Consider the following 7,513-nt stretch of genomic DNA (forward strand, 5'->3'; position numbering starts at 1 on the left):
GTCAATTTTGTTTTATTTCAAAACCCATCCTTGGTACTTTACTTTCCAACAATCAAAAACATGATTAATAAGCCCTTCAATTTGTAATTTGTAGTTGTAGTTTTGTAATTTTTACTAATCAACATTGCTTTTGGTTTTATGTCGAGTGTTAGCTTAGACTAACCAACACAAGTAAACTTCTCATCCCATTGTAAATTTGTAAGCTTATTTTTCGTGTCTAGTTCATGTTTGGTGACACTGATCACTAGGGTTGACGAAATTTTGTTTCTATTATTTTAGGGCTAATTTTATGTTTTGTGCTTTACTGTTTGGTTATATGACTATAGTTCGGCCGCTTAGAAAACGACCTCCTCCAGCATTGGTTTACCATTAGCGCGCAGGTCGTTTTCTAAGCGGCCGAGCTATAGGGGACAAGTTATTGTTTATGATTAGATCATTTTGTTTGGTTTAAAACACATTTTAAATTACTGAAGTAACAAGAAACAAATTATAATCAAAACACAACCTCTAACAAAAAAAATGGCTTCGTCTGTTCCATAAGGATGAGAAATTTTACTAAGAAAGTATCTATGGTTATCTATGGTGTTAGCATACATGAAGGAATTCCAAATACAGTATATATCAATGTAATTTATAACTCTGATTTTAATAATATATAACTCAGATTTTGGTTTATCATTATAATAAGATATTTTTACATGTTATGTCTACAATCGGAATTTTTTAGAATTTTTTTAAATTTTTTACGGACTGGGACAAAACTGTAGGTCCCTTAGTTGCCATTTTTTTTATCCTAGGACGCTAGGTATGAGCCTGAGCCCGGAATTGTTTTTCACATTACTTTAGGCTAGACCTAGGGATTACGGCATTATCACTTAGATAAATAATCCATTAGTGATTTGGCGGGATTTGAACCCGGGACCCCAGGAACTGGAGTCCCACGCTCTAACCACTAGACCAGCTCACTCCCCCTTATTAGTTGCCATTATCTGTATGGGATATTAATTAACAGCTGTGTCTAAGGAATATGGCGGCCTTAGTCACTAACAAGACTACAAGATTGTGCCACTCATCCTGCACTCATCTCCATTCATACTTGGCTTAAAATACCTACTTTGTATGGTCGCCATTTCAATGAAAAGTATTTATAGCTAGAATATGTAGAATTGCTAAATTAATACAAACTGTAGTAATTGACAAGCAAATAGAATTACTCGTAGCTGGCTTATACTTGTTACATGTAAATATTGTTTTGTTTTCTAAAATCTACCACGCTCGAAACTTCAGTAACCTAGGTACATACCATGGCATTTGTCTTAGTTGCCTCTTATCAAATCTTAGAACATTGGAGGTGACTGTCTGAGAAGGGGATAAGAGAGTGAGCTTGGTTACCCTGTGATGCTAAGCCTAACCAAAATATGTCTGTGTTCCTCTTGAGCCCATGACATGTAGCTGACATGTATTTCAAGAGATTCCACAGAAAGGCTGGTTCCGCAAGGTCTCAGGCTGAGGCCACATTTGCTAACTTGTTGGCCGCCTAGGTCCCTTCTATCCTTGAATACCCCCGACAGTGTGTCACCGTGTTGCACCTGTCCAGAGCAGATGCTGTTTTGAGTAATTGCCTTTGACCAATTAGGACCACATTTGATTGAATTCATAGGGGTATTAAGGGATATTAAGGCCTGTGAAAATGGAAATTTTCATGTCCCTGAAGCCCTGCCTAAGGTTCTCCCTAGCACACTCCATGGTTGGAGTTATCTCGACCTGGAACACTGTTGGATGCACCCCCATGGGAAGACAGGAGTTCAACCCTTTCTGCACACCAAGTGATCAAGCCACTGTACTACCACCTTGGTATCAGTATACCATTATAGCTTGCCATGTGAAAGAGCGACCTACATAGACATAATTCATTCATCATACATCCCCTCTTTACATAGGTACCATATTGGCATTCAATTCTATATTGAAGAATGATGGTTTAGCAAAGAAGACTCATATACACATGTGGTCCAAGGGAATGTCCAGAACCTCCATTATTATCATCTGAACGAACCAAGAGTGGCCTCGTGATCTTCCTGCTAAAAGGTTTTCACACGGGAGTCTGCAGGCAACCTTACTCTCAGTGCACTTGACGGCTGAGTCAGGTTGAGAAGGTAGTCCAGTGACGCAGTACCTAGGGACTCCCTCGTGTGGTTATAAACTCTAGAAACTCAATCCTAAAGTGAAAGTCTTACATTCCTTTTCCTCAGAAGAGATTCTATCCACCTGCACACCGCATCATGGAATCCATGAGAGCTAGCAGCCTTCGTTTCAGTGGTGTCAAATACATCCTGGGTATGCATTCCAGTTCCCTTTTTTATCCTGATCATCAAATGATGTCACCTGATCTTCTTGGATTGTAATCGTGCTGATTGATGGGCTGTGTTGATCATTAACTCTTAGAACTGTGTTCCTTACATACCTCAGTACCAAACTGTAGGTCTTCAGCAGGAAAGAAGACATATATAAAGAGAAAAAAATTTAAAAGGGCTATGGTGTGCCTTGCCATACCAGGTTTAGAGAAAAGACCATCATTGAAGTGCTCCAAGCTGAGATTATGTGTCCCAGAGCCAGGCTGGCCAAGAACGATCTACAGTTGAGTACTCAGCAAAGGAAGTATTATGACAAAACCTTGCTGAATGTAGATGGATGAGTGCTTAAGTAGCCGACACAGCCTAGGTGTAGTAGAGAACGACGCTAACCTAACCCTCACACCCATAAGTAGTAGATACTGTTGATACCGCGTATATCGTGAGCTAGTGATGCCGTGTTGGGGTTCAGTAGCCGACACGACGTCCTTGTAGGCCATTGTACGGCCTCACGTATCGCTTTTTCATCATCGCTTGTTTACTTATACTTGTTTACTTTTTCAACTTATATATCTAACAGTACCGGTATTGTTAATGGGTATTGTTGGCGTTCATCTAATAATCGAGTAAAAACTCACATTCAACTATACCTTAACGGTGGCCTTCCGTTGATAAAAACGGCCAATAGATGGGACTCATTGTTCGTTGGGTGACGATGACGATGTGTTTACTCTGACACCGTTGCGTCGTCGCGTCCGTTATTATAACCGAAAGGAGCTAGAATGGATCGTTTGTATGGTAATAGAATAAAAAATAAAACCCATATAAGCCTAATATATACATATATGCTCCATATTATGGAGTAGAGGGATACGTTATTTTTATAAATCCAGTTTACCTACAAAATTGCAGACTAAATATTGTTTTTCTTATACGGCAAAATATACATTCTTATTCTTTTTTATTTTATTTCCATTTTGTTAACAGATTTACAAACAAAATATTTTTTTAATCAATAAATATTTAACGTTTCAACTCCAAAGCGATTTTACGATTGAATGTAAAACGTATCGTATGTATCACGTTTTAATCCAATAGCCTAAACATTTCAAAAGGAAAACTATAACAACCAACAGCTACAACAACCTGGTTAAGGAAATATGTAACAAGATAAGAAGTGGGAAATAACAATGCTTGAAATTACTATTTATAAGTATAATTTAGGAGTGAGCCTACAGTACCGTTCATTGATAGTATATGGTTGGGTTATTGTGCTAATTTAGAATTCGCAAGACACATGCATTCTAACTACAGCACATTGTATTCACTCAGTCGTGTGCTAAGTACACCTATCCGGGCGTTATGGATTGTTTTGACTGCATCTCCCAAATACTATCACATAACATTTTTCACCGTAGCAATAAAAATGTTCAACCTCATTGTCGTCTTCGACAGCAACAAAGAGCCAAAGATGGTTCTAATTTGACGGTCGGTTAGGAAATTCCAGGAGTCGAAGACCGCCGTGCGCCGCCGCCATGAGTCAGTCGATCGTTCCTGCGTTACTCATCTGAGCCAGGTCGGTTTCAGTTTCTTGTTTTGTATGACAAAGACGGGTTTGTGACGGGTCTATGGGGATCTACCAGCCAGAGGAGAGGACAGAGGTCAGATCAGAAGACACAAGGTTTTTCTTTGTGTCTTCCACATGTCAGATTTATGTGTTCAACTTCGAGCTGCCTAAGCAGACGCAACTGAGCTGGAGCTCGGAAGTACAGTGGATTGCTATGAATGAAGCATCTTTTCCGAAGTACACTACTAGGTATTATACTTTGATACGTAGGCCCTACTTGAGTAATGAGTGATACAATTTTCAGAACTTAAAATAAGGTATTTTTATTGTAAATGGCATAATTTTTTCCTCCATTTCTAAGTCAATAAAACTTTCCTATGTTAAACACTTTTAGAGCAATAGTTTTTTTTTTTTTAATCCATCCGTTTCCTGTGGACCACCTTTAATTTATATCAATTTAACACCAATAAAGGCAGAGATAATTTGGTGGGGAGGAATTAAGATTGTGAAGGTGTGTATCATTGTTCTTACGAAACACATAAGAAGTATTCGAACTGCCATAAAACAATGCTGCTTGAACGCAAACCTATACTATACTATATAGAAGATATGCCTAGTTCTGCAAATAATATCTTGCTCAAAGAACAATATTATACAGTATTTTAAAAATCATATATAGTTTTGTAGTATGTTACTCGCATTTTACCACTTCTAGCTTCTAGGGAAGTTAAAATGCTTTGAACAGATCCTGTAAAATACTGCAATAGGTACAGTACAATTGTTAATTATGGTGAATAAGCACAGCACTTTTTGCCAAGTGGTAAATAATTGTTCATGAAAACATTCCATTACTTTCTGTTGAGAATTGTTAACTTTTATATGCATAAGGCGGGTCGCCGGATTTCTACCCCCGGATATTTACCCCCATGAAAAAACGCCTACGTCATTTTGACGTCACGAGGGGCGGGGCTTATACACGGTCGTGAAACAGCCCGCGACTGGAAATCTACCCCCGGACATCTACCCCCAGATATCTACCCCCGGACATCTACCCCCGGACATCTACCCCCGGAAATCTACCCCCCGTGGGCAGCTCTGCCGCGTATCGGCCAATATTCATTGTTGTAATTGATTTTATTATTTGCTTTTGTAAATCAACGGCTCTTCGGTCAATCATTACCCTTTAATATCTGGTATTAAGCATGTGATATGTCATTGCCTTGTTTAACATTATCTATCTTCCTAATAAAATAAGCTGTAACAGCCCTTTTTCACCCGAAATACTTCACTGATATTTATGATTGAGGTGTAATTTTAAATCTTAAGATCCAGCTCAACGCAAAATGGCATTTAAAACTATATGTTGATAAAGGGCTTCAAAAGTGTGACCCTTAAGCATTTGATTCATTTCCAGACAGTGATTTAAATGGTTGACCAACTTTCACATACAGTAACAGCTAACAACGCATGCATGAGCGCGGATCGGAAGTGTTTATCACAAAAGATTGACCAATACGATTTTAATACTATTTAAAGGTTCTTCCAAAAGAAGAGAACCCAGTTAACATTGAAATAATAATAAGAGTACGGAATGGGAAATATTTTATATATATATATCATTTTATATGTATATATATTTTATATATATCTCAAAACACCTATATTTTCATATTTATTTGACGAAGACGATTTCTAAAATTCCAGTCAGGGAAGCTTTTATTTATCCTGATTACCCATAAGAACAAAGCTACCTTAGTAAACCAGCATCACAAACAATGATGTGTTTTCTGGTGTGATTCAAATCATTTATTGAAAATAACATCAACAAATAAATCAAACATAGACGGGCAACAAACTGTTTTTTACACAAAAGATAATGTCATTCTGAGTTTGTTTAAATACTGGAATTGCAATCCGTTGTTTTACATTTGAGCTTTTTAGGGAATTATGTCCCTACAAGCCACTAGTATTATATTATTTTCATAACTTTTTCATCTCCTGTTTACAGTTGCAGACTATCTATTCATGTTTTCACAACCTGACTTAAAAATTGATCTGATGAGTAATCTGCTCACATTTCACTTTTACTGTTACTGTAAGTAGAGGAATTTAGCGGCTCCTGCGGGAGTGAGCGTGAGTGAGCGTGTGAGCGTGTGACGTCACACGACGCCGCCCCCGCCCCCACCCCCACCCCGACGCCACCCCCACCCCCGACGCCACCCCCACTCCCTGACGCCACCCCACCTCTCCTCCCGACGCCACCCGCATCGTCACCCCCACCCCCGTCGCTAACCCCTACCACCATCGGGCAGGTTCAAGGTCATCCTTTGTTGTCTGGAACCACCCTTCGCATCGTGGGAGGTCTCCAAGCCAACCCTCCCTACACCATCACTCACTGTCAGCCGCAGCTGCTCCCCAACACCTGCGCTCCAAGCGACCCCCCGCTCCTCCCTTGTATTCTTTGTTCTCCACATAGCGCACACTTATTTACCACCAATAGGATGTTAGCTTATTTTGACCAATCATAGAGCAGTATTTCACATATCTCAAATATTTTAACCGTTTTACCTGCCAGACTGTTTGAACGACCAACCCAACTGAAAAAGTGGTAGGAATATGATGTAATAGACGTACACTATGAAAATAGCATACATATGACACAAAATTGTAAAAAAGTGTATTTTTTCAAGTCCAATAGTTTAGTTTATTTTACTTTGCGGACTATGAAGAGAGAAGGTGCTACTTACATTTAGATAGTTTCGTTTTAAACTAAGAATAGAACAGACTGAAACATTATTATGTTAACATATTATGCTAAGGTTACAACATATAATAGAGTGTTAAATGTAAACCACGAGTTATGTGGGAGGTCTCCAAGCCAACCCTTGCTCCTCCCGCTCACTCACGATCCTCCCGCTTACTCATGCTACCCCCACCCGCCCCAACACCCCCCCCCCCCACACTCACACCTCGACACCCCCACCGCCCAACGCCTCACCACTATGCCCCCACCCCATTCTCCCGCCTTCGCGAAGGTTCAGGGTCATCCTTTGTTGTCTGGAACCTGCCTACGCATCGAGGGAGGTCTCCAAGCCAACCCTCACTACACACCATCACTCACTGCCTTAGCTCACTGTCAGCTACAGCCGCTCCCCAACAACAGTGCTCCAAGCGAAAGTGTTTCGCTAATTAAATGCTGTTTAATATTCAAACCATGACACGTAAAATTAATTTTTAGCTTAATTTAAATAAAAAGTATTAAAAAAATTGTTCTATAGTTTTTTTTTCAATCCATGCAACTAATGACAAAGCAATAACAGGATTAATCATTACGATTTGGCAGGTCACCAAGAATCGATTTTACTGCCCAACAAATTTACTAATTCCACGATTAAATTGTAGATTCCTTGGGAGAGTAATTAAGGTGTGAAATACAAACATTATCGTTATTATATCGCTTTTTCTTCAAAAAAATAATTATCATTTAATGCCTACATGACCCGTAATGAGTATAAATTTATCAGAGTTCATTTTCCTACTACTGGATATTGAAAATTTTAATAATAAAATAAACAGTTACCTTGTTCAATATCCT

General features: G+C 39.1%; 1 protein-coding gene across 1 annotated transcript; it reads left to right on the forward strand.

Annotated features, from left to right (window-relative positions):
- Positions 1-3,979: 3,979 nt before the first annotated feature.
- On the forward strand, positions 3,980-7,047 carry LOC128995620 (uncharacterized). Its single transcript, XM_054420641.1, has 3 exons — positions 3,980-4,117; positions 6,069-6,315; positions 6,788-7,047. The coding sequence occupies exons 1-3, from the start codon at positions 3,980-3,982 to the stop codon at positions 7,045-7,047; spliced, it is 645 nt and encodes a 214-aa protein (XP_054276616.1).
- The last annotated feature ends 466 nt before the right edge of the window (positions 7,048-7,513 follow it).

This window comes from Macrosteles quadrilineatus, unplaced genomic scaffold, assembly GCF_028750875.1.
Source record: "Macrosteles quadrilineatus isolate MER2022 unplaced genomic scaffold, UCM_ALF_1.0 Scaffold_1__1_contigs__length_201487025, whole genome shotgun sequence".
Lineage (NCBI taxonomy): Eukaryota > Metazoa > Arthropoda > Insecta > Hemiptera > Cicadellidae > Macrosteles > Macrosteles quadrilineatus.

Bases quoted from the DNA above. Each gene is read 5' to 3' on its own strand.
- LOC128995620 (XM_054420641.1), top strand. From the start codon at position 3,980: ATGGGGATCTACCAGCCAGAGGAGAGGACAGAGGTCAGATCAGAAGAC. The intron at 4,118-6,068 runs GTACAGTGGATT...TGAGCGTGTGAG, and splicing joins AACTGAGCTGGAGCTCGGAA to CGTGTGACGTCACACGACGC. The intron at 6,316-6,787 runs GTCAGCCGCAGC...GTTATGTGGGAG, and splicing joins TCCCTACACCATCACTCACT to GTCTCCAAGCCAACCCTTGC.